This window comes from Malania oleifera, chromosome 11, assembly GCF_029873635.1.
Source record: "Malania oleifera isolate guangnan ecotype guangnan chromosome 11, ASM2987363v1, whole genome shotgun sequence".
NCBI lineage: Eukaryota > Viridiplantae > Streptophyta > Magnoliopsida > Santalales > Ximeniaceae > Malania > Malania oleifera.
In genome coordinates, this window is record NC_080427.1 from 3,308,281 (window position 1) to 3,334,885 (window position 26,605).

General features: G+C 37.1%; 1 protein-coding gene across 5 annotated transcripts; it reads left to right on the forward strand.

The window, feature by feature from the left end:
- Positions 1-782: 782 nt before the first annotated feature.
- On the forward strand, positions 783-22,556 carry LOC131168402 (solute carrier family 40 member 2-like). 5 transcript variants are annotated; one of them, XM_058127780.1, is made up of 8 exons: positions 783-1,135; positions 7,757-7,907; positions 11,724-11,920; positions 14,122-14,604; positions 15,008-15,179; positions 15,439-15,576; positions 15,707-15,817; positions 21,927-22,556. In XM_058127780.1, exons 1-8 carry the CDS (start codon positions 1,008-1,010, stop codon positions 22,071-22,073), a joined length of 1,527 nt encoding a protein of 508 aa, XP_057983763.1. In that variant the 5' UTR covers positions 783-1,007; the 3' UTR covers positions 22,074-22,556. The 5 variants fall into 5 exon arrangements, with proteins under 5 accessions (XP_057983763.1, XP_057983764.1, XP_057983766.1 ...); XM_058127781.1 differs by lacking the exon at positions 7,757-7,907 and adding an exon at positions 10,840-10,990 and having other exon boundaries at positions 820-1,135; XM_058127783.1 differs by having other exon boundaries at positions 835-1,135; positions 15,439-15,605; positions 21,927-21,964.
- Positions 22,557-26,605: the final 4,049 nt, after the last annotated feature.

Sequence of the window (26,605 nt, forward strand, 5' to 3'; positions counted from 1 at the left end):
TTTTGTCCTTAACTTACGTAAGTAACTTGGTATATGTTATAGACTTAGTTCAGAAACGTTTTTGGGATTGTAAGAACTAATTATGTTTTAAGTATGAATGTATGTATTGGAGGTTACAGTTAGAAAACTCTGGTATGTCTTTTAGATTCCCATATGGATGTTTATGTTTTCCGCTGTGTATAAAATTGCAAATCAGTATGAGATACTCGTATGTGGACCTATTCAGGGCAGGTTGTATATGTATGTTATTAGGGACGTGTGTAATAAATAGGTGTAGTAGCACTCTGGGGCCGTATAATGGGTTGAAGCGTTACAATAAGTGCTATAAACACTTTTATTTTCTAAAAGTGTTCCCAAACAAAGGATTAATAGATTTTTAATTGTGTTGAAACATAGAATTATTTTTCATATATTTATTATGCACATGTCAAAAGTATAATGATCATCCTTTAAAAACAACTATGAGGATTCTCATATTGAATCAAATATTGACATAAGAGTCTGGTATACATTTTAAAAGAAATTTTATAATACGAATCAAATAAAATTTTTAGACATTTTATCTTTAGAAATTACATTTCAAGAATAATATTTGATAGGATAACTTTTGATACCACGAATCAGTAGAAGTTTTGAAATCTAGACGGGCGTGATAATATTTTTGTCCTAAAAAATTAAATATTTCTCCAAGATATGAGAATCTTAAACATATTTTTGGAAATTTTATAATACAAATCAAATAAAATTATTTTTATAAAATAATATCTTCGCAAAGGACATTCAATAGAAATATTTTTGATACAGCAAATGGAAAACCTTGAAGGAGTCGAGGGATAATGTTTTTGCCCTAAATAATTAAACACCTAAAAGTCGTCGTCACCGAGGCCAACATATTCAATAGCCCTCGGGCACAAGACCGTAGTGTTGACATCTGCACAACGAAGCTGTTGATTCAAATACAGATGAGGTGAGGGTGAGGGGAAAGAAGTACAGAATTTCAAGGTGAAATGGAAGACGACGCCATCAGACAGTCACTGTTAAATACTCCAGAACCCTCTCAGGGACGTCCCTTTACCCCTCCTTCCCTCCTCGTACGTTTGTATGTTGGACACTTCTTGGCCAGATGGGGTGCCAGGTCTCTCTCTCTCTCTCTCTGATTGGGGTTAAAAACTTTTAAGCTGCGTTTGCAGTTCAATTCTTTGATTCTATTTTTGGGTTTTGAATGGAAGTTCAATGCATTTTGTACTGCATTTTATTCATGTTAGCGTAAATCCAAATAAAATATCTGAACTCTAATATATCACAACGAAGAGAATTCGCAGTGGCTTATGCTCTTATTATATGTGCATTTGAATTTCAAGTTTTCCCAGTTCTTATTTGTGTTTATCTTCATTCTTTTCCCAAAAAATAAAAAAAATAAAAAATTGGGAGCTTTTGATTTAGTTGATTTTGCGATTATTTTGATTTTAAGCTGTTGTCAGATTTATTTTACAATTTTTTGTATTTAGTTTCTTTTTTCTGCATTCTAGGCTGTGGAATTGTGCCACATTTGGACGGGATTTATTTCTTTTTTTGAAAGCGATATATTTCCTTTTCATTTAAAATTGCATTCTTTTCTCAGGTGGATACTTTTGGGTTTTGAATTTCGAAGTTTATATATATTTTTTTATGGAAATTCTTTCACAGTTTCTCTGTTGTAAGTTTTGACCCTTCTTTTAGGACTCTGTTATGGGTTTTGATATAAAAAATGTGAATAGCTGCTCAGTTCATTAATGGAAATAGTTTCAGAATAATTTAAACATAGTGCTCAAGCATAGGAAATGGTACACGCCATGTGGTGTTTAGCTGGATGTCGATGCTTTTTTGGCCAATATATGCTAATAACCGAGACTCTAATTAGCAGCTTTGGTTCTGTTGGTAGAACAAAGTAGAGTGGGAAAGAAATATGTGTTGTACAGGGATATAATAATTTACAAAAAAAAAAGAAAAAAGGAAAAATGTTATTTTAAGGAAAATGGCCCTGTAAAATTAGCTGTTATTTCAACATGGAATATCAAATTATCATAGGAAGGAGTAGACATTCCATAGTGAGATTTGAGAATGTTAGTTGGAAGAAAACTAGCTTCTGCATGCTCATTTGTCCTAAAACAATAATGCTATATGCTACATTCCTTTTCATAAACTATTATATTCTTACACAATGCGTATTTCATTCCCACTATATTTCTTTAGGTCATTTAGGTAAACCAAACGCAATGTAAGAATTGTGATATGAAAGCATTTTGAGGGACTATGAGATTCCCTTGTACCTTTTGTGTGCATAAACTGGCAAAAGAACTCCAAATTCCTAGGATAACTTCTTGTCCCATTGCCAGTTCTTACTAATCAATTCCATGAACAATTTTTGTAGGCCATAGGATATTTGTTTACTCTCTATATTATTTCTTATTAACATTGTACAAGACTTTATAACTAAGGGAGGCAGGGTATACAAGGCTAACTTAGGAAGTATACAAGGGTAACTTAGGAAGATTATACTAACATCCCCCCTCAAACTCAAGGTGGTATTGCAGATGTCAACTAGAGTTTGCATACTAACATACGAGGGCGATCAGGTGGATGAGCCTTTGTGAAGATATCAGCCAATTGATCAGTCGAAGGAACTGACAGGAGGCGAAGTGTCCCTTCCTGAAGATGATGACGCACGAAATGACAATCGATCTCGATGTGTTTGGTGCGTTCATGAAAGACATTGTTGTGAGCGATCTGGACAACACTATGATTGTCACAGTAAAGCGAAGTGCGTGAGGGTTGAGGAACACCCAAATCGTGGAGAAGCCAACGAAGCCAAAGAAGCTCAGAAGTAGTATCAGCAAGAGCCCGATACTCAGCCTCAATACTAGAGCAAGCAACAACAGTTTGCTTTTTGCTTCGCCAAGAGATAAGAGAGTCACTAAGTAGAAAATGAAAACCAGTGGTAGACCGATGATCAGTAGGGTCCCCTGCCCAATCATCATCTGAATAAACCTGCAACGTCAAGGATGAGTGAGAGGAAAGGAAAAGCCCATGAAATAGGGTTCCCTTCACATATCGTAAGATGCGAAGAATAGCTGCATAGTGAACGGAACGAGGAGTCGACATAAACTGGCTAATAAGGTGCACTGCATAAACAATGTCTGGTCTAGTGACAGTGAGATAAATCAAGCTCCTAACAAGCTGTCGGTAACGAGTGGCATTGGGAAGGAGCTCCCCATCAGTAGGACGGAGTTTGATGTTGGGTTCCAGTGGACTATCAGTGATCTTACAATCTGTGATACCGGCATGTATGAGAAGATCAAAAGCATATTTAGCTTGAGTCAAAGAATAGCCATCAGAAGTAAAGGACATTTCTAAGCCGAGGAAGTAGCAAAGAGAACCGAGGTCTTTCATCTTAAATTGCTGACACAGAAATTGCTTAAGCTCATGAATACCAGAAGTATCATCACCAGTAATGATCATATCATCAACATAAAGTAGTAGAATAGTGATGCCTGTAGCTGTGTGATGGGTAAAAAGGGCTGAATCATAAGGGTTAGAGGCAAACCCAAGTTATGCAACAGTGGAGCTAAACTTGGCAAACCAAGCACGGGGAGCTTGCTTAAGCCCATATAAAGCACGGTAGAGACAACATACCTTACCAAGAGGATGAGGATATCCTGGAGGGGGCTGCATATATACCTCCTCAGCCAAATCACCATGTAAGAAGGCATTCTTGACATCCATCTGAAATAAAGGCCATCGTCGAGCAGAGGCAATAGCCAAAAGTGAGCGAATGGAGGTAATACGAGCAACAGGGGCAAATGTATCCTCATAATCAATGTCATATTCTTGAGTAAAGCCCTTTCCCACTAAACGAGCTTTATGTCTTATTTCAGAACCATTAGAGTTCGTTTTTCGTTTATACACCCATTTGTTCCCAACTACAGTCTTTCCAGGAAGCAGGTCAAGTAGGTCCCAAGTATGAGTTTTGTGAAGTGCGGCAAGTTCTTCAAACATAGCTTGTTGCCAAACAGGATCAGAACAAGTTTCGCGATAATTGTGAGGCTCATGAAGGGAGTCAAGAGTAGAAAAACAGTGATAATCACTAAGATAGGTAGGAGGTGCCCTTAGCCGACTAGAACGACGAACATCCAAATTAGAGGACTCAGGCGGAGTGGATGCGACGACATGATCATCAAATGGGCCAGGTTCGGGAGAGGCAGACGCAGAGTGATCACCTAATGAGCTGTCATGATTTGAAAAATCGGGAGAGAGATCTATGGCAGGGTCAGTGAAAATGGGAGAGTATGAGGGACAATCTGAAGAGAATGGAGAGATACTAGTGAACATTTTGTGTTCTCAAAACTATACATGCCGAGAGATTCAAAGATGCTTGGCTATGGTGTCGTAGCACCGATAACCCTTGTGTTCAATGCCATAACCAAGAAAGCAATAGAGACGAGAACGAGGTTCAAGTTTTGTATGCTCACGAGGTGGGAGCAAAACAAAGCAAGCACAACCAAATACTTTGAGAAGAGAATAATCAGGTACCTTCCCATAGAGAGCCTTATATGGAGATCTATTAGAAAGAGTAGGGGTTGGAACCCGATTAATAGTGTAAACAATGGTAAGAGCAGCTTCTCCCCAAAAGGATTATGGGAGGGATGCAGAGAAGAGTTGAGAGCGAACAGTGTCGAGGATGTGGCGATGTTTATGTTCAGCACGACCATTCTGTTGGAAGGTGAATGGACAGGATCGATGGGATAAGGTGCCGACCTCGTGAAGTTCAGCAATAAAAGGAGTAGAAGTATATTCCAGGGCATTATTGGACCGAAAGACTATTGTGCGATTAAACTGAGTTTTAATCATTTGCTTAAAGTCACAAAAAACAGTAAGTAATCCAGTGCCTTAAATCCATGTATACCGAGAGTAATCATCGATAAAAATAAAAAAGTAACGATACCCACCCTTGGTAGGGACAAGAGCAGGTCCCCAAATATTAGAATGAACCAAATCAAAAGGTTCAGAAGACAAAGAATTACTTTCATTAAAAGGTAAAGCTTTTTGTTTCCCAAGTTGACAAGGCATACAATCAAAAGGTTCAAAGTTAACATTTCCTAAGCAACCACTAGAAGCTAAAGACTGAACACGAGATAAAGAGGTATGGCTGAGATGAGAATGCCAAACACGGGAAGACACTGCAGCAGACAGAGATGGAGGAGAACACGAACGAGGCAAATGCAGAGACGTGAGCTCGAAAAGGAGACCAAATTTACGCCCCGTCCCAACAAGCTAGCCTGTCTTCGGATCCTGCACATCTTAACCTTTGTGGGAAAAGGTTAAGATCAAACCACTTTCAACAAGTTGACCAATAGAAAGGAGATTGAGAGACAAGTGAGGCACAACATATATGTTAGGTACAAAAAAAGCAGGAGTAGAAACATGACCAAGATGACTAACAGACATATGTGAATCATCAGCAATATAAATTAAGGGAACAGGATTTAAAGGCTGCTTATGCATCACTAAATAGGAATCAGAGGTCATATGATTGTAACAGGCAGAATCAATAAACCAAGGTGTAGAGGTACCTGTGGAGACTAATAAGATAGTAGAAGTGCGGGAGAGAACCTAGATGATAATTGCCTCAAGGTCAGTTGCAGAAAGAGACGACAAAGGAGGTGCAGAAGATGGAGCAGAAACGAAGGAGCTGGTGGAGCAGCAATAGCTCTGGAAGAGAAAAATGCCTTAGCCTTGAGAGCATCCCTAGCATCCTTGGCCTTCTTCTTAGGACAATCGGAAATACGGTGATCATCTTCCTTACAATAGTGGCACTGGCCATTAAAACGACGCTGTTTAGAAGAAGCAACAGTTGCAGTAGGAGTAGAGGAGCTAGATGGAGCAGTAGCCAAGATCATATCGGTAGAATGAATCTGACGAGTCTGTTGTTGTGTTTCCTCAGAAATGAGCTCCGCAAGAGCAACCTTAAGTGTAGGAAGAGGAGATTGATGTAACAAAGAAGCTCGAGTATTCTCAAATTCATCCCGGATATGCATCATAAAGTATAGGAACTGACTACGATCCTGATATTTCGCAAAAAGCTTAATTGAATGCTTATCAGAAAAAGCAGGGTCAGCATGAGAAAGCTAATCGCAAATGCCACTAACTTGAGCATGAAACTCGGCAATAGACTGTCCAGGTTCCTGATGCATCTGCGAAAGTCTAGTTTCCAACTGAAACTCGAGGGTAGCATCACTGCCACAGTTGTATCGTTTGGCCAAAAAATCCCAAGCAAGTTTGGCATTACGAGACTTAGGAAGTAGACTCTGAATAGTAGGAACTGATGTATTAATAAACTAGGAAAGGATCTTACAGTGAGTACTTTCCTATTCATCAAGAGTCTCATCAAACTCCTCTGTGGATTGCGTGGTAGTTTTGGTGGGTTTTGGTTTCGTTCCAATGACAAAACGCCATAATCGTCGACCAATAAAAAAAACTGACATTTGTTGAGCCCACACATTGTAGTTGGAGCCATTCAAAACAATCTCTATAGGGCGAGCAACATCAGTGAAAGACGCCATAAAAAAAAAAAAATGAATAAGGTTGACTGATGTAGAGCAAAGAGCAAAGTAACGAAATTGGAGGGACGTATTTGGGAGATATGAGCACTCTGAGAGACAAGTCTGAAAATACCACAAACCGGTGCATCGTCAGAGAAAGAATGATGCCAGAGAGAGCCGAATACAGAACTGAGAGGTGAGGCGGCTTGCGGCGTGGAGAAGTAACGATATCAGCAACTTTTCCTTTTTTAGTAGTGTGCTTTTATTGGAGAGTAGGAATTAAAAATTGTTTGGAAATTGGAATCACACTAAAGAGAGAATGGGCGCTTCTCTGGTGTCGGGAGGGTTGTTGTGGATCATAGTTGACCGTGCGGAGGTACCACCAGAAGGTGCAACAGTGGAACCGCTGCTGCTGCTGTCGGAGAGACGAAGCCGATGAGACGACGCTGATAGGCGAGAGAAGCAAGATCGCCAGAGAATCAAGAACGCCGGAGAATCAAGAACGTCGCCGGAGAATCAAGAAGGACATGAGACCAAGATGTTTGAGAATTGAGATGACGCCAGGGAAGGAAAGAGCTGAGGGGAGCGGCCGCAGAGAACGGGGTAGGAACAGATGCCGGAGAAGGAGGAACAAAGGCGAGCAGCGAATGGGTGCAGAGAGACCGAGACGGGGACGAACAGAGAGGGTGAGGAACCAAGAGACCGAGACGGGGACGAACCGACAAGGTGACGAACACACGAAGTGCATGAGAGAGCGGCAACGATAATGATAGCACTGAGAAGCCAAGGAAACACTGAGAGGGAGCCAGAGGATTGACGAGGGGTACCGCTGTGGTTGCCGGAAACTAGAAGGAGGGCTGGAGCGGACGGTAGTGGCGAAAAAAAAATTAAAGAACCCTAGGCTCTGATACCATGATAAAAGAGAAACTCTCTATTATTTCTTGTCAACACTATACGAGACTTTATAGCAAAGGAAGGCAGGGTATATAAGGATAACTTAGGAAGTATACAAGGGTAACTTAGGAAGATTATACTAACATTACTTTTTATAGTTGAACAATTGATAGATTGGATGCGGCTTGCATTGGGCTTTCCTGCTTTGGTGCAGTGATGAGATAGCTTCTTGTCCCATGCAATTTTTTTGACAATGGGTTCCCTTTAAATTGTCTTGATTGCAGAATGTGGGAGTTCTCTGTAGGTTTGTATATGATCAAGGTTTGGCCAGACTCTCTACTGCTTGCTGCTGGCTATGGTGCAGTGGAATGTGCCTCTACTGCCTTATTTGGTCCTATTGTTGGACAATGGGTCGATAGATTGACGAATCTTAAGGTTTGATTGGCTTCCATTATTTCTGCTGTTGATATTACTTTTGGTATTCATTTTAGAGGGTGGTGAAAATCAGTATTGAACCATTTTTCAAAACCAATTTAAACATTAAATCAAATTTATATTAAGAATGTCAATAATCAAGGTGTTTAGAACATTTTACTAGCTTAGAATTTAGGCTGGAACCCAAATTTTCAAAAATATGATCAGATTTTAGAAGTAATGCAATAGTTATGATCCTTTCTGCTCCCGTTATATTTACAAGTTCGTATCTTGCAATATGGCAGCTCGTCTTGGACAAGTAATTTAAAAAAAATAGTTCATGGGCAGCAACTGTAAACTAAACATTGATACAACTTAACACCCAGTTCAAGATTCTTTTTCCCTTTTCTTTTTTAGGTTACTAGGGTGGCAAAAGCCTTGGAAATGGGATGAATGAATCCTAGACTTCAGGGGAGCACCAATCTGCTTGCTACTGAGTTAATCTTGCCCCTAAATGCAAGAGGATTTCACCTCTGTTATGGCCTGTTCAGCTATCTGTTGATATTGGTGCCATAAAGCAGCCATTGTGGAAAGTTACTTTAAATTGATCCTCAAAATTCATTTAAATAATTACAAAAAAAAGTGGTTATGAAAGAGTAGTATTAGCCAAACTATACACACACACACACATACACACACACATGTTGTAAAGTGCTTATTTTAATTGGTAAGTGCTATAAACACTTCTATTTTTTAAAGTGTTTCCAAACAGAGGATTAATAGATGTTTAATTGTGTTGAAAAATAGAATTATTCTTTATATATTTATTATGCACATGTCAAATGTATAATGATCATCCTTTAAAAATAACTATGAGGATTCTCATATAGAATCAAATATTACCATAAGCACCTAGTATACATATTAAAAGAAATTTTATAATACCAATCAAATAAAAATATTCTTACATTTCAAGAACAATATTTGATAGGATAACTTTTGATACCACGAATCAGTAGAAGTTTTGAAATCTAGACGGACGAGATAATATTTTTGTCCAAAAAAATTAAATTTTTCTGCAAGATATGAGAATCTTAAATATATTTTTGAAAATTTTATAATAAAAATCAAATAAAATTATTTTTATAAAATAATATGTTCGCAAATGACATTTAATAGAAATATTTTTGATACAGCAAATGGAAAACCTTGAAAGAGTCGAGGGATAATGTTTTTGCCCTAAATAATTAAACACCTAAAAGTCGTCGTCACGGAGGCCAACATATTCAATAGCCCTCGAGCACAAGACTGTAGTATTGACACGTGCACGGCGAAGGTGTTGATTCAAGCACAGATGAGGTGAGGGTGAGGGGAAAGAAGTACAGAATTTCAAGGTGAAATGGAAGACGACGCCGTCAGACAGTCACTGTTTTGTACTCCAGAACCCTCTCAGGGACGCCCCTTTCTCCCTCCTTCCCTCCTCTTACGTTTGTATGTTGGACACTTCTTGGCCAGATGGGGTGCCAGGTCTCTCTCTCTCTGATTGGGGTTAAAAACTTTTAAGCTGCGTTTGCAGTTCAATTTTTGATTCTATTTTTGGGTTTTGAATGGAAGTTCAATGCATTTTGTACTGCATTTTATTCATGTTAGCGTAAATCCAAATAAAATATCTGAACTCTAATATATCACAACGAAGAGAATTCGCATTGGCTTGTGCTCTTATTATATGTGCATTTGAATTTCAAGTTTTCCCAGTTCTTATTTGTGTTTATCTTCATTCTTTTCCCAAAAAATAAAAAAATAAAAAATTGGGAGCTTTTGATTAAGTTGATTTTGCGATTATTTTATTTTTAAGCTGTAGTCAGATTTATTTTACAATTTTTTGTATTTGGTTTCTTTTTTCTGCGTTCTAGGCTGTGGAATTGTGCCACATTTGGACGGGATTTATTTCTTTTTTTGAAAGCGATATATTTCCTCTTCATTTAAAATTGCATTCTTTTCTCAGGTGGATACTTTTGGGTTTTGAATTTCGAAGTTTATATATATTTTTTTATGGAAATTCTTTCACAGTTTCTCTGTTGTAAGTTTTGACCCTTCATTTAGGACTCTGTTATGGGTTTTGATATAAAAATTTGAATAGCTGCTCAGTTCATTAATAGAAATAGTTTCAGAATAATTTAAACATAGTGCTCAAGGCTCAAGCATAGGAAATGGTTCACGCCATGTGGTGTTTAGCTGGATGTTGATGCTTTTTTGGCCAATATATGCTAATAACCGAGACTCTAATGGCAGCTTTGGTTCTGTTGGTAGAACAAAGTAGAGTGGGAAAGAAATATGTGTTGTATAGGGATATAATAATTTACAAAAAAAAGAAAAAAGGGAAAATGTTATTTTAAGGAAAATGGCCATGTAAAATTTGCTGTTATTTCAACATGGAATATCAAATTATCATAGGAGTAGACATTCCATAGTGAGATTTGGGAATGTTAGTTGGAAGAACACTAACTTCTGCATGCTCATTTGTCCTAAAACAGTAATGCTAAGCTACATTCCTTTTCATAAACTATTATATTCTTACACAATGCGTATTTCATTCCCACTATATTTCTTTATGTCATTTAGGTAAACCAAACGCAATGTAAGAATTGTGATATGAAAGCATTTTGAGAGACCATGAGGTTCCCTTGTACCTTTTGTGTGCAGAAACTGGCAAAAGAACTCCAAATTCCTAGGATAACTTCGTGTCCCATTGCCAGTTCTTACTAATCAATTCCATGAACAATTTTTGCAGGCCATAGGATATTTGTTTATTTATTACTTTTTATAGTTGAACAATTGATAGATTGGATGTGGCTTGCATTGGGCTTCCCTGTTTTGGTGCAGTGATGAGATAGCTTCTTGTCCCATGCAATTTTTTTGACAATGGGTTCCTTTTAAATTGTCTTGATTGCAGAATGTGGGAGTTCTCTGTTGGTTTATATATGATCAAGGTTTGGCCAGACTCTCTACTGCTTGCTGCTGTCTATGGTGCAGTGGAATGTGCCTCTACTGCCTTATTTGGTCCTATTGTTGGACAATGGGTCGATAGATTGATGAATCTTAAGGTTTGACTGGCTTCCATTATTTCTGCTGTTGATATTACTTTTGGTATTCATTTTAGAGGGTGGTGAAAATCAGCATTGAACCATTTTTCAAAACCAATTTAAACATTAAATCAAATTTATATTGAGAATGTCAATAACCAAGGTGTTTAAAACATTTTATTAGCTTAGAATTTAGGCTGGAACCCAAATTTTTAAAAATATGATCAGATTTTAGAAGTAATGCAATAGTTATGATCCTTTACAAGTTTGTATCTTGCAATATGGCAGCTCCTCTTGGACAAGTAATTTAAAAAAAATAGTTCTTGGGCAGCAACTGTAAACTAAACATTGATACAACTTAACACCCAGTTCAAGATTCTTTTTCCCTTTTCCTTTTTAGGTTACTAGGGTGGGAAATGCCTTGGAAATGGGATGAATGAATCCTAGACTTCAGGGGAGCACCAATTTTCTTGCTACTGAGTTAATCTTGCCCCTAAATGCAAGAGGATTTTACCTCTGTTATGGCCTGTTCAGCTGTCTGTTGATATTGGTGCCATAAAGCAGCCATTGTGGAAATTAATTTGTGAATGTTCTGCGGGACGGGATATGAAAAAGCCAGAAAAGAAATAATATTGTTTTATGATAATTGTGGTTCTTTCTAATTGTACTTGTTTGGTTGTGCTGGTCTGACTTTCCATTAATGCCAAGTCCAAACCATTTTGAAATAATTATATATCTTAATGTTTTACTGCAGGTTCTCCAATTGTGGGTGTTATCACAGAATCTCTCTTATATTTTTGCTGGAGGAAGTGTGATTGGGTTACTAGTCCACTTAAGCTTGAAGACAACAAATTTCACGGCATTCATCTCACTTGTTGTGTTGACAAATGTTGCTGGGGCTGTTGGCGCGCTTTCTGTGCTTGCTGGAACCATCTTGATTGAAAGAGAATGGTGACTATACATCAGCTTAGAAAGGGAAAACAATACATAGTGAATAAAACTTAAAACTCATCTAGGAAGGGTTTTACACTATTTTTGTTGTCACAGGATTAGAATTTTATGGCCTAATCTGTGGATATTTGGTTTTACCTGTCATTTTGTTCCCAACTGGCTATGCAAGCACCGGATGTTTGATATTAGTTTGCAGTCTCTATAACTGCCATCTTTAGTCACACGTCATGAATTTGAACCCGAATGGTTGAAAGATTTTAATATTTTAATGTTTCCTTTTCCAATCTTTTATTTTCAGGCCAAACAAATGTCTGTAGTTCATACTGTTGGCCTAACAAGGCTTACGAATCTTATTTTAATGATAACAAATCAAGAGAACTTAACATGTTTTGGTTAAGTGATAATGTTTCAGGAATCAAGTATATGAATTCAAAATCAAGTACTCACAAGCTTTATTGAAAGTTTATACTCCAAAGACAGATGGTCAAATGAAAGCTTAAAGTATGTTTAAAGCTTGGATTCAAAGATAGAAAAATCTGATGAAACTTAAAGTATATTGAAGCTTGAAGACAAGACTCAAAGAAAGACAAACATGAAAACTTAGTGCTTAAAATGTTTTAAGTCTTAAGAAGTCTTTTGTAAGTACTTCATTTAATGTCGATATGGATGCATTGAAGCTCTTAGGTTTCATTATTGATTTAGAGACCAAAATTTGAAAACTCCGGAAAATATTTTCAAAAGTCTCAAAGTAATATGGCAAGTATAAAAGTTAACAAAAGCTTTTGGAAACAAAATTGTAAAAGCATATGTTGTTGCACGATCAAACGACTGACTTGTTCTGATCAGACAACTGACCTTTTTATGCTAAAATAAATTAGGAAAAAAGAATAGGTTCAGTCGACTGATCCCATTTTGACTTTGAAATTTCGCTGGATTTTAAAAAGATTAGGCGACTGACTCTGATAGTCCAGTCGACTGAACTTCGCAACGGTCAAATTTAAACAGCGAAGAAAAGTTTCCAAATATGATTACTTGGACCCCAAACTTTGTAATAACTTGGGAAATACTCAAAACAACTTGGGGAACACGAAATAGAAGCTTTTTCCATCTATAAATACATGGGTAAACTTAAAGATTTTACACACCAACAATTACAATCAGCAATCAAGCTATATTGTTCATACGCTTCAAAATCTTATTGCAAACACTCGGCTGAAGTTCTTGCTGATCAAATCACACGGTTCATTGCTCAATTACTGAGAAATTCAAATCTAAGAAAGAACCCGGTGATAAATTTCTAAGCTTCAATTATTTCTATATTGATATTTAATTGAAGTATATTTATTATACATTCAATTGTACTGATCATCTCTTTTGAGAGTGTCATTGTACGCCAAATCGTTTCTTGTTGATTCTCAACGGTTCAGGTTATTGTATCGTTGGACTAGCGAGAGGGGATTCTTGCTAGAGAGATTTGTTGACGGTTCAGGGATTGGATCGTTGGACTAACAAGAGGGAATTCTTGTTAGAGAGGTTGTAACTTTGGCCTAATAAAAAAGTTGGAAAGGGAAATCCTCACGGTGGTTTGCTTGGGGCAAGGACGTAGGCCTTGGGTCGAACCTTGTAAAAATCCGGTGTCTCTCTCTCTTCCCTACTCTCTTTAATTTTCTGCATATATAAATTGTATGAATGTTCACTTAATTGCTGGATATTAAATAGTTATTGGCATTTGGGGAAACCTTGATTAAAGGAAGTGCGTTGATTACGGAAACTTTGATTCAAGGAAGTACGTTAATAAATATCAAAGTTCATTAACATACTTAAACTCAAGTAACTTGTTTGATATCAAAATCTGAATTTTGGAAGCTTGTTAAAATTTCTATTTTATTGTGAAATCAAGCTTACCTTATTGATTGGATTGATATATTGAAAAGCTGAATTCTAAATATTGAAGTTTTGATCTTTATCATCATTCATTAATAAATACTAAATCTTGGATTGAGTGTTGGTCATTGCAAACCAATTATACTTGTGTGCTTGAGTTGGGAAAGACTTAATATTGAAATTTTTAAAAACTCAATTCACCCCCCCTCTTGGGAGTACACCTTACTTCTCACATAGCGTAGTGATTTTATTATCTTACAATCGTCTTTTGTGTTTGGGTCACCCTAGAAGTGGTTAATGCTGTTTTCAAATTGCAGGTTGGTGGTAATTTCAGAAGGTCATTCTGCTGGAGTGCTGACAAAGATGAATTCAGTTATCAGACGGATTGATTTAATCTGCAAACTGTTTGCTCCTGTGCTGACTGGCTTCATTATCAGTTTTGTATCCCTAAAAGCATCTGCTATGACATTGGTACTATGGAATGCTGTAACTGTTTGGCTGGAATATTGGCTTCTAATATCTGTGTATAATGGAATTCCGGCCCTAAAGGAAAACAGCCAAAAGAGGATCTCAAGGTTTTCACGGAGTGAACCAGAAGGGAGAACTTCTATTTCTCAGCAGGCAGGGAGCTTGCCTTCTTCTGATGGAAGCAGTGCAGAATCGGTGGAAAACAAATGGAAAAACAAAATATTTGCACAAGTTTTAGAATTCCCTTTTGTTGGTCAGTGGAGGGTGTACTTGCTGCAAGATGTGGTCCTTCCTGGAATAGCTCTGGGTTTGTTGTATTTTACAGTCCTCAGGTGAGAACTCAACAACATTTCTTTATCAAAACATTGAGGGTGTCTTGGGTGTCCCTGGAAGCAACTTCATGGAATATCAACTTCTAATGATCTATTATGATGATGCTGCTTTAATAGAAAAGAATGAAGATTAATATTGGACTGGGATATGTAATTTATATCAGTTGTAATCTGTGGAAATAGACAATTCGCCCTCTTTCATTTCATAAAACTCACAAATAGGAGTGGATGTTTATGTGCATATGTAAATGGCTGTGAGAAAAATTTCTTTAAACCATTTCTCATGCATGCCCTTGGATTCATATGGGTAAACATTCTGTCTCTTTTTCATCTCTTTTATTTTTTTCTCCTGATTTAGAAATCTTTACAGTTGCAAGGACAAATGATGAATTTGTTGTTGTAGCTTTGGAACTTTGATGACAGCTACCTTAGAATGGGAAGGCATACCTACATACATTATTGGCATTGCTCGTGGAATAAGTGCAACTATTGGTGTATCTTCCACATTTATTTATCCAATCTTACAAGCTCGTATTGCAACACTTCGAACAGGACTTTGGTCTGTTTGGTTGCAGGTATCGATTTTGGAAGCATAAAAGTGGACTAAGGATTCTGGCCCATTTTGTTTGAGTAATGTATCCAAACACTACTAACCATGTTTTGTTTGAGTAGTCTGTCCAAACACTCAACTTTAGTTTCTATTTTTACCTTTTTAATGTTCCATATCTGTAATCGTTTGAAATTTCTTTAGAGGCTATCAGAACTCATTTTCCTTTTTAAGTTACATTTTACTTAAAAAATTCTTATGTTGATATTTATGTTATCATCATGCAGTGGACCTTCCTCTTGATATGTGTTGCTTCAATATGGGTTCCAAACAGCATTTTATCCGCATATATGCTGATGGCTGGTGTGGCAACATCTCGCTTGGGACTGTGGATGTTTGACTTATCAGTCATTCAGCAAATGCAGGTAGCCATTACAAAAGTTTCTGCAATATGGTATGCAGGCAAAGAGTTGCCATATTTTTCTCAATAAAAAATTGATTAATTTTATTTACTTTTTCACCTATCTTCTTTTGTTTTTTTCCCTCTATGAATAGGATCTTGTTCCAGAGACAGATCGTTGTGTTGTGGGAGGTGTGCAGAACTCACTTCAGTCTATTTTAGATCTGATGGCATATGTCATGGGAATTATCATATCGAACCCACAGGTGATTATCCTTTATATTGAGTTTTTGGTTCATTAGTTTGAATGGAAGATTATTCCGTTTTTGGTTCGTCAGCTTGAATGGGAGATTACTCAATGCTTATTTCTCATAGATTCACATGCTGACATGCATATGTGTTTCTATGGCTAATTACTTGGTCCAGTTAAGAGTACTCAAGGCTGCCGTCATTTGACACAGGATTTTTTGAATACATCTCCATTTTTTTAGGAGAAAAGAAAATGGTCATGGTTGGAAATGAGAGGATTTGAACCCTTTCCACAAGTACATCAAGGCTATCAGAAACAGAAATTCTCTCCACTTCAAGTCTTCTTCTTCTTCTTCTTTTTATTTATTTTTTATTTTTAATAAAAAAAAAAAAAATCTTTTGGGAAAATAAAATAAACTTGTCCGCTGTGAACATTGTTTATATGAATGAAAAATGTGGTGAGGAACCTTTGCTACTGTTATTGGCTGAAGCATCAATTGTTATGCTGTTTCAAAGCAGAAATTGATGTATAGAGTAGTGGGCTGACCATATAATATGAACATTTTGTTAAAGCTTGATATACATTGTTAGTCCATAACCTAATAGCTTAAACTTTTTAGGTAAAAGGGTAATCTAACATGGTATCAGGTTGTCAGGAGGTTTTGTGTTCTAGTCTCATTGCCCACGTTTATTATTTGTTGTTTAAACAATTATTGTATTCTCTGTAATGGGTGTTATCTATCGTGTGTTTATCTCTCCATCTGCTATTGGGCTGCATGTGCCAAAGAATGTTAAAGCTTGATATACATTCTTAGCCCATAACCTAATAGCTTAAGCTTTTAGATAAAGTGGTAATCTAACATATTCTTGCATTTTAATTTAACTTCTGCGTCTTCTGAAAGAAAATGAAATCTCTGAGAGTTGTTTCCTGGATCAAAAGAGGAAGCACTATGCATGTGTACTTGAGAAGTTGGGGGAAATTTTACGACATATTGTCTTGGTAGTTAATGATGGATATAAGAATACTAGCTAATCTTAGGAACAGCCATTCTGCAACACATTGACCAATTGAATATGATGGACGTGAGTAAGATGAATGTTCACGTTGTTCTAGCCATCTATTGGTTTCTTTAATTGATATAAAGTTGAGCAGTTAGCAAAGCAGTTTTTGGAGCAAGTGGAGTGTGATCACTTGATCAAGATAGGAAGATGCATGTGAATTAAAACTTCAATCAGGCATTATTATTATTATTATTATTTTTTGAAGTCTAGGTTGAGTTAGAGGATGGACAACAAATGAGCGAAAGGGATTTTTCAAGCCCTACAATGGGGTCAATCTTTACTAGCAGTTCGAGATTCATTTTCAAAGTCAAATTCCATCATTTTTTTTTTCCAAGCATTTGCTAATTCGGAGTGATTTTGTTTCATAGTTAGACATGATTATTTGAGTTTAGTTTCTTTTTAGAAAATCATATCATTATTAATGAAGGTTTTTATTTTTATTTTTTTAAAAGTTAAAGTTTCCTAGGATTTGGATTTTTAGTGTTCTGTTTTTTCTATAAATAGGAATGCATTTTAATTAGAAGTATATAGTTCTGAATTCAAATAAAATTCTTGAGTTCGTTTTATTCCAGTGGATCCTAGACGCTATTCCTAGAGGATTTTAGGGTTTTCTTTAGTTTGCTTGAATGATTTCCATTTTTATGCTTCCACTTTTGCTTAGATAGTCATCGACACTGCTGTTCTGATTGATCAACATAAAACCATGATTGTATTCTTAAAATTTAAAGTTGTGACTAGGCTTCTTTACTAATATTGATCAACATAGAAGTTTCTGTCCTATAACAATGCAAGGTGTCACGGTCCGACCATTTTCACACCCTTGTGAAGGGCCGTGCGGTGCTAGCTTAAGCACTATTGTTTAACTAGCCAACCTATCGTTTACCAACATTCATGCATGAAGTACTTTCATTAACATTCATTCAAATAGCAGCGAAAACAGTTATCAATTCATGAAAGCCGTGGCAAGCAAGCAGTAAACATTGAAACAAACGTAATTCATTAACAACACCTCTGTTGACATTGTGTGCTTAGCGAGGGAGGCAAGTAGGCTAAACACATTGACAATAGCTAGTGAGTTTTACAATGACTGATGAACACTCACCCTCCCCTAAAGGGGTTTTTATGTAATTATCATCCTGACACTAGGAAATATCAAAGTGACCGAGGAGTCATATTACCTTATTTGGCATACAAAGACACTACTAGCAGAAAATAACCCTACACTAGTATTTACATGATGGAAACCCATCCCAAGCACACGAGATAAGCGGTCACAGGCAAATAGAATGCCCTGAACAAGCTTAGCTCGTGACATTCTCCCCCACTTATGTGGTCAACGTCCTCATAGACTTTGGTTGTAGGTACACTTGCAGTTTGTCCATGAACGGTTGAATATCTTCTGCAAAAATCCAGCTGATTTATTTGTCATTAAGGCATTTCCACTTCACCAGGAACTTCTGCCGCTTCTTCCTTGAGGATATGACTTCTGCTCTGTTGAACTGACTTCTGCTCAGGTCATTGGTGTTGGCATTGAACAGCTTGAGGTAGCTGACATGAAACTGCGGTCTTCTTCCTTGGTTTGTCCACTTCTTCATCTTCTTAGAAGCTTTCTCCAGATAGGCTTGGGCAAACTCTTCATTCTGTCTCCATTCTTTGGTGAAGATGTACACCTTGAGACTCTTTCGTCTGTACGGCTCGCCCATTGTGTGAGGTAACAGCGGCAGTTGGCCTGTAACAAGCTCAAAAGGGTTCTTGTTGGTTGAGCTTTTTTGGGCATTGCCACAGAACGGAGCCACATCAAATAGTTGCACTCCATTCTTCTGGTTGTCGTTGACAAAATGGCGCAAGTACTCGTCTAGCAGCTCTTTGAATCTCTTCATCTGTCCGTCTGTCTGTCGGTGAGAACTTGAAGAGATGTCAATATGTGACCTGAATCCTGAAAAATTCTGGCAAGAAGTTGTCAGTGAACATTAAGTCTTGGTCACAAATAATAACTTGGGGAAAACCCCAATATCTCACAATAGTCGTAAGGAACAATTGTGTCGTCTCCTTTGCCGAACAGTACTTTGGTGCGGCCATCAAAGTACCATACTTCTTCCGCTCCCCCTTGTCTTGTTGGCAAGTGAGATAAGTTTTGGTATAATCAACCACATCATCACGCGTGTGCGGCCAACAATACCCCCCCAGTAGTCCTGTCATTGGAGTCATTTTCCGCGAATACCCCTCAACGAACTTCCTGCAATATATAGTAAGGCTAAGAAAGGAATACAACTCCTTCACTATCATGGGGATCTTCCATTCTTGAATCATCCTTACCTCCTCCATACCCCTACGGATACGACCTTGTTCAACCACTTGACCAAGAAATTTATTGCTCCATTGAGCGAAATAGCACTTCTCTTTCTTCACATCCATACTGTTTCCCCTCAACCTGTCGAACACCTTCCGTAGATGCTCTTCATATTTCCTCTGAAACAACACTGATGCTCCCCAATGTTGCTTTGGAAGGGCGAACATATCCCGCTCCCAATTCATCAAATTGTTCCCCCAACTCTACTATCTCTCGAGGCGCAATCCGACATGGCCCTTTGGCAGGTGGTTTCCCTCCTGATAACAACTCGATCTTATGGTCCACAGTCCTTCGTGAAGGCAAATTGTGAGGCAGCTTATCCGGCAACACCTCTTTGTACTCATCCAACCCTGCTTGGATGGTCGTAGGCTCTAGCTCTTGGCCTACTCCTTTGTCTACCACCACCGTGGCTAGACGGGTCTGCTCACTATGACCCAATCCCTTATTGAGTTGTATGGCTGAAAGGGACTTCCCGTCGTCTCCTTTCGTTGCAACGACTTGCATCATGCACGAGTGATCTCCCATCAGACACAGGGAACCAGCCGAAGGCATCAGCATTGCCCTCGTCCTCTTTAGGAAATCCATTCCTAGAATGACTGGAAAGTCATCCAATGGCTGTGAAATTTGCATGACCTTCCCACTGTCCAAGTTTTACAGCCACTTCCTTGAGTCTCCATGCTTCTAACTGCGAAACAAAATTGTGAGTAGCCCCCATATCCACCATAGTGCGGGTACTCTTCCCATTGATCCTCAAGTCTATAAACATGAACCTTTTTGCTCGGGTAACTTTCGGTGCTTTTGCCTACTTTTCCAATGCGCTCACCAGCCGCACTGAACCCACCCTTGGGGCATGATCCTCTTTCTCTTCGCTTTCCACCCCTTTTCCTGAAGTAGAAGCTTGCAAGGCATTGAGTAATTCCTTGTGTTGACACTCACTTACTCTGTGAGATCCACCACACAAGTAGTACGAAATTTTACTCTTCCCCTTTCCATTGGGTGTGTTGAACCCTTGAGATGACGAAACTTCTTTTGAGGTTGATGATTTAGAGTCGGCTCCCCCACTCTTGGGTTTGCCTTGAAAGACTTTTTACTGTTTTCCTCTCCGCCAAACCGTTTGCACGAAGTGGTATCATCACCAGTGTAGTCAGTCAAGCGTTCGGCAGCAGCTTGTGTAGTTGACTAGTCTTGAACCCTTTGCCTATGAAGTTCAGTTCTTGCCCACAATTTCATCCCCTCTAGAAAATAAAACAACTTGTCCTTCTCCGACATATCTTAAATATCCAACATTAAAGTAGAAAATTGTTTCACATATTCCCTGATCGACCTCGTATGCTTGAGATCTCTCAATTTTTTCCTTACATTATACTCAACATTCTCAGGAAAGAATTGGGCTTTGAGCTCTCTCTTCAAGTCTGCCCAAGTACTTGGTACACCACCACAATTTGGCATCACCAACCTAGTACATGGTCGCAGTATCCACCTTTTCCTGTTCTGAGGCCATCCTCACAGCGCGAAAGTATTGTTCCACATCAAACAAGAAGTTTTCTAACTCCTTGGCATCTCGGGCACCCCCGTACGTCCTAGGTTTTGGCACCTTGGTCTTGCTAACTTCGGAGTGTTGGAGTTCCCCATAGCAAGAACCATTAGATTCACCTTTGCATCCAGATCAGCCATCCGTGATTGTAAGGTTTCAACTGTGTGGCGAAAGTCCTCTGACATGTCGCCTATCAAACTTGTTTGATGTTTTTGTGATCCCATCACTTCATCAAGAAGGTCTCTTATCTGGGCCACCTCTACGACCACATTGTTGGTTGTTGCCTCAACCTGTGCTTCCAGCATGCTGATCCTCTCAGCATTGTTTGGTGCCATGGTCACTTACCAAAACTTTCCAAATCCCACAACAAAGGCAATCGAATTTACATAGCAACTCAACCTTGGGCTCTGATACCAAGTGTCACGGTCCGACTATTTTCACACCCTTGTGAAGGGCTGTGCGGCGCTAGCTAAAGTACTCTTGTTTAACTAGCCAGCCTATCGTTTGCTAACATTCATCCACGAAGCACTTTCATTAACATTCATTCAAATAGCAGTGGAAACAGTAATCAATTCATGAAAGTTATGACAAACAAGCAGTAAACATTGAAGTGAACGTAATTCATTTACAACACTTCCGTTGACATTGTGTGCTTAGCGAGGGAGGCAAGTAGGCTAAACATGTTTACAATAGCTAGTGAGTTTTACAATGGCTGATGAACACTCACCCTCCCCTAAAGAGGTTTTTATATAATTATCATCCTGACACTAGAAAACATCAAAGTGACCGAGGAGTTGTACTGCCTTATTTGGCATACAAAGACACTACTAGTAGGAAAAAAACCTTACACTAGTATTTATATGATGGAAACCTATCCCAAACACACGAAATAAGCGGTCACAGGCAAGCATAATGCCCTGAACAAGCTTAACTCGTGACACAACGCCATATGAGCTCTGCCACCTCATCCCATCTTAGATTCTTAGTCATTAGGCTAATTACAGCTCCATAACCATAATTAGTCGATGAGTACATCAATATCCAATAATAATTTCAACAGTTCATCTCAATAACAGTCATACCTAATAATGAACTTTATACTCTATATTTTGCATTACACTATTTTCATGGGTCATTGTTTTCATTATAACTGAGTTCTTGTTTCTGCATTATTGTTCAGGATTTCTGGAAGCTGACGTTGTTGTCCTTTTCTGCGGTAACATTGGCTGGCGTACTCTACAGTGTACATATCTACTGCATCCGAAAGCACCTATTTCACTTTGAGAAGCTGCATCTGTTAGTTCATTGGTTTATCAGAAGATCTTAAGATTCATATTAATTGTCAAGTCTTGATATTTCTGTCCATCATAATGCTTGAGTTTTCGGAAGGGAGAATCATTTGTGCGGCAATGAAGAAGATCAGACAGTTCTTTGAATAAGTTGCTGATAGGCCAGGTTTTATTTGAAATGAAGAGCAGGGGCGCTGTAGCATAATTCCTTGAAGGGCACACGCAGCCAAGCCCTTAAGCCAAGGTACATACAATATCTTTCAACAAAAGGCACAAGAGGAGAGAATTCCTTGCTTTCAATATGTGACAAATGGAAGCAGTACAACTTAATTTGTAAATAATAACACGAGGGTTGAGCCCATAACATATAAACTCCTAGAGCTGCAAGTGAGTCGAGCCATTCATGTTTGCTCAATAATGACTCGTTTGGGATTGTTGTTAAGATAAATAAGTTTAGCTTGAGACTTGTTTAATAGACTTACAAGTTAGATAGTCAAGTAAATTCATTAATTTTTCTTGCATATAAATCCAAAATTTGACATTAATTTATAAATTCAATTTAGAGCTTGCTTTAAATTGACATTATTTTACATGAGTTTAATTTAAAGACCATGTATTACATGAGCCAAAGCATGAACATTTTAAAACTTAGCTCAGGTCAACTTGTTTGTGGCATAAACATGCCTAAAATCCAATAGCTGAGAGTAGAGAAAAGGGTCAAAAATAACTTTTAATCTTTAAAAAAAAAATTATTTTTCTTAATAGAGAAATCGTAAGTAATTCAAACTAGAGAGAGGAATATGAGGAAATTTTGTAGGTAAAAATTTAGTTAAATGTAAAAAATTTCTAGCAAAACTCAAAAAATAAAAAGAAGAGAAAATAGTTTGCATTGCTACAAGATGGCTTTGCTCTCCTTAGATAATTTCCTAATTATAAGGGACTTATATTTTTTTTCTTCACTTTTTTTTTGTTTTCTTCGACTATTTTCCATTTAAGATAGCTTTATATATATAGTAGTTTTACCAATATTTTTACTTTTTTTAAATTTTCTCATTTTCCAATTTTCATGTCCACATCTTTTGATTACCAAAAGTTATTAAAAAAATCTAAAATTATATATATATATATATATATATATATATATATAAAATTTATAAAGAAATACACAATGAACATAACCCCACTTGAAGAAAGGGACTCTTAAATGTCACGCTATATATAGACACTCGCACACAATACAAAATGATGGTAAAATAAGGAACCTCCAAAATACCAAACCTCAAGACTAAGAATTTTCACATTTTAGAATTTAAAATCAATTACTCATTGGTTGAAATTTTAAATTCTACAATTCTATTGGTCTATTATTATTAAGTTGTATTTTAAAAATTAATAATACAAAGAAATCTTATGCTTTCCTTATTTGTCCAGTATCCAATGGTTAGGTGCTCGGGGCATATTAGGCAATGAAGGCCTCTTAATCTTTTCAATGTTTCTTTTCTCCATGAAAATCAATGTCCTAACTCCTATGTTTGCAACCAAAAAATAATACCAATTATGGGGAAAAAATATCTATTACCTTGGGATGGCTTCTTTGAAAGCACAAGAAAGAAATCCCAAGTCATAGAGGGGGCGAGTGTTCTTCTTTATTTCTCTATGTGCTCAAATGGACACATTCATGCATTCCTGAGGTATGCCAAACAAAATAAAAACAGGTCAAAACAAAATATTCGCGCTAGCAAGCAAATAAAATAATACAAAATCAACCTCAAAGAAGGCTTTTACGTGATATAACTACTAACCTTTCTATGTGGCCTCACACCCCTCTGACAAATTACTTTGAGTTTAATAAAATTACCCCAAGTTGCTTGGAGTATTTCTCAAGTTTTCTCAAAGTTTGGAATTCAAAAACTCAATTTTGGAAACTTCCCGTTGGTTTTAAAAATCTGAATTTCGAAGGGTCAAACTCCTAGACTCAAGGGGTCAGTCGCCTGAACTTTAAATTTCAGCAAATTTTGGAAGTCAATACAAGGTTAGTCGCCTAGGCTTTGATGGGTTAGGCACTTGGACAGGATTTGTCTGCTATTTAGTCGCCTGAACAGATATGGTCAGTTGTTTGACAACTTTGACCACCCTTTAGTATTTTGGTTATAACTTTTTCTATACAACTCCAAATTAAACGTTCTTGGTATCAATAGAAAGTTAAGAGAAAATCCCACAACTTTCATGTTGAATACCTTTTACGATAAGGAGTGTTTGATAGAGAAAAATACACATCAATGCAGATATAGAAAAAAATAGCAGAATTTGGAAAATTCCGTTTTGGTGTTTTTCATTCGAAAAATAATTTTAACCTTTTTGAAATAACTTCTGACCTTATAAAAATATTTTTCAAATATTTTAAAAGGTATCCAGGTCCAAGTAATTAACCTAAGAGTTTCATGTATCCATATTGAAATTGCTTGAAGTACTTACATAAAAACTTTTTCTTAAGACTTTGACATTTTAAATACTTAAGTCTTCATGCTTTTCCATCTCTTGAGTCTATCTTGACTTCCAACTTCAATTCACTTTAAATTTCATCAAATCATCTTTGAATCTATGCTTTAATAGTATAAGTTTTATGAGATCTTCTTTTTTTGGAGTATATGCTTTCAATAATCCTTGTATGCACTTGACCTTGTATTCACATACTTGAGTCCTGTAATATCATCATTTAACCAAATATGTTAAGTTCCTTTGATTTGTTATCATCAAAACAAGATTTTAAGCCTTGTAAGGCCAACATCACTATCCAGTTAACACATACACAACAACCACAAAATTAAATGCAAGCATAAATTAAAAGAATTAAGGGAAAGAGAGATGCAAATACAGTTTTTACGAGGTTCAGTCAACCCGGCTTACGTCTTCGCCTTGAGCAACCTACTCAAGGATTCCACTAATCCCGCTCCTTTAATTGGGACGGAACTTCCCGTTATAATTCACTACTTACAAGAGGTGTAGCTTCTTTCTTACCCCGGTTCACAACCCGAACCGTCAATACAATAAAAATGATTACAATTTTCTGCAAAACTCAAATGCTCCTTAACAAGCTAATGAGTACAACTGAAATCCTAATACATACTTAGATGATATAACATGAAGCTCAATGATTGTATGTGATGTTGTCAATGAAATTCTATTAATAATCTTTGTATAAATATAGATATGACTATTTTGCTTCAAAGATTAAATTCAACTAAATGATCTTTGTAAAAATATATGTAACACAATTTAGCTCCAAAGATCTAAATCAATCAGTTTTACTCCAAAGATCTAATCAAATATGTTTTGTAATACTTGAGTTGAGATGAAAACTTTGAATAAAAGTGAATACTTTCAAATATTTCAACTTTGATAAACCCTTTAAAAATCTCTTCACGTAAAAATACATATGAAAAACTCAAGTTCTTGCTCTCAAGAAATATTTAACAATAGGATTGTGAGAGTATAAAACTTTGCGAATAAAGATCTATATATCTAAAATGATATTTTGATTACCAAACCTTAATACCCTAGTTGTTCGCAAAAGATATGAGTGAACGCCCTTTGATCTTGAAACTCAACACACGAAATGCCCAAACTTGATGTGAATACTTTGGAGTGCAGGCAAAAGGTTTGTAATACATTCAAAGCTCTCAAGAAGTATGCAAAAAGTGATGCCCTAGGGTTTAGAGGTTATGTTTTTAAGTGTTTTTTCCATCTAAAAGATTTTTGGCCATTGAATAATTTAAAATAAAAGATTTCCGTCCATGTCCACGCTGGAGTGTCGTTCAGCGCGACGTACTTGTCGACGTTCAAGGATTGCTTGGAATTGATCAACGTTTCCAAGTGCTAGACGGGAAATAGTCTTAATCTACTGTCCTGGGTGGAGCAACGATTATGCTTTCAAATTTCCTAAGTAGTGAATATTTTCCTAGGTGAAGATTGTTGGGGATGTGGCTCATATTTTGAGTAGAACGCATGCACCAGAAAAGTTATGTGAAGTGATGAATAAGACCAAGAGAGACGGCTGCAAGAAAAGGAATAATCGTCAACTGTTTTAGGCAGAATGCAGAATACTCTTCTTAGCTTCGGCGCACGTCACGCAATTCAAATCGGGAGGCCAGTAGCTAGATTGGATAAATCAAAGGTTTTTCCTCTGGGGATCGCTACAAGGATGGTTTAGGTAGGATCTAAGGTTCCTGTATGCTTAGGATTCATATATAATCAATGTTTTGTAACCCTAATGTAAGCTTGACATTATTGATAGTGAGAATCAAAGTTACTACTTCTGTGGATGTAGGCAAATTACCGAACCACGTAAATCTTGTGTCTTTTGATTGTTGCTTTTGTTATTCTCATTAATAAGTGTTTGTTTCTTTAGTATTGTTCATCACTAAGTGTTTGTATTGGTTGTTTGTTGATTAATTTGTGAGTGTGTGAAAAGGGTTTCCGCTGTGCATACGCGAACAATAGTTTGACTTGGAAGGGGTTTAAGTATGTGTAATTTTTGTTGTAAAAGGACCTTTAACCAATTCTACTCTCT

What these genes read in the sequence shown, in the direction of transcription:
- LOC131168402 (XM_058127780.1), top strand. Translation starts at nt 1,008, where the DNA reads ATGGAAGACGACGCCATCAGACAGTCACTGTTAAATACTCCAGAACCC. An exon ending in TTGTATTTTACAGTCCTCAG is followed by an intron (nt 14,605 to 15,007) that starts GTGAGAACTCAA and finishes TTGTTGTTGTAG; the next exon opens with CTTTGGAACTTTGATGACAG. An exon ending in TTATCATATCGAACCCACAG is followed by an intron (nt 15,818 to 21,926) that starts GTGATTATCCTT and finishes ATTATTGTTCAG; the next exon opens with GATTTCTGGAAGCTGACGTT.